The sequence below is a fragment of the Triticum dicoccoides genome, chromosome 1A (genome assembly GCF_002162155.2).
Source record: "Triticum dicoccoides isolate Atlit2015 ecotype Zavitan chromosome 1A, WEW_v2.0, whole genome shotgun sequence".
In the NCBI taxonomy this organism is placed as follows: domain Eukaryota; kingdom Viridiplantae; phylum Streptophyta; class Magnoliopsida; order Poales; family Poaceae; genus Triticum; species Triticum dicoccoides.
Window position 1 is genome coordinate 252,339,829 of NC_041380.1, and position 876 is coordinate 252,340,704.

General features: G+C 46.0%; 1 protein-coding gene across 1 annotated transcript in view; it reads right to left on the reverse strand.

Annotated features, from left to right (window-relative positions):
• Positions 1–271: 271 nt before the first annotated feature.
• LOC119352627 overlaps positions 272–876 on the reverse strand; it is a 1,329-nt gene continuing 724 nt past the window's right edge. The window contains exon 2 of the mRNA XM_037619199.1: positions 272–873. Coding sequence (XP_037475096.1) covers positions 604–873 — 270 coding nt within the window. The 3' untranslated portion in view covers positions 272–603. The remainder of the gene's footprint in view (positions 874–876) is intronic.

Here is an 876-nt window from a genome sequence, read left to right on the forward strand (position 1 = left end):
ACTGTTGTTGGTGCTTTATCTATAAAGCGGGGTGAATGCCTATTTTGAGATAAAAAACTAAATTCTACCCACAAAAAAAAGATAAAAAAACTAAATTCAATTCAAGGTATTGGTGTTTGCATATCTCAGAAATTTGAGAGCAATCCAGCATCAAGCATTTACGAGCATTGAGCAAAATGAAAATGGTTTTTTTTTGGAAATTACTGTGATCTCTCCTGCACAAGAGAGCACATACCTAGATGAAAGAAGCAAAATGAGCGAGATATCAACATTATGCCAGAGGACACCCTGCATATCATCAGATTAATACAGACCACCCACATGACAAAAGGCATGGATCCCACATTGTCTACGAGAATCCAAGTCCACCCAAAAGGAGCCACATTTCATATTTCCACGGCCACGGTCACGATGATTAAGGACGCGGAAATCTTAGCAGCTCTTCAACCGCTAAAACCCTACATTTCCATCAGAAACTAAACCAAAGTACGACGATTACAGTACTAACATCCCCATATTCGAACCATGTACATTTTTTAGCAGTTATTACTAGTCTTAAGCGCGGTATGATCAAAAGGCACAACCTTTCTTCTCACCCATCGATCACGGAATCTCTTGGAGAAATCCCGACTCGTCAACGCGGAAACCCAGCTCGCTCAGATCCACCGTCTCGTTGATGTTGATTCCGCTGCTGCCGCCGTTGTCGCCAAGGGTCAGCCAATCCGCCTGCACCTCCTCTCCGGCCTTGAGATTGGCGACGGTGGATGCCTTCTCCTCCTCTTCTTCCTCTTCCTCCTCCGCCTCGACACGGGCCCTACCCTTGAGGCACACGCCAACCTTCTTCCTGGAGGTGGGTCTCACGCGGGTTGGAACGGC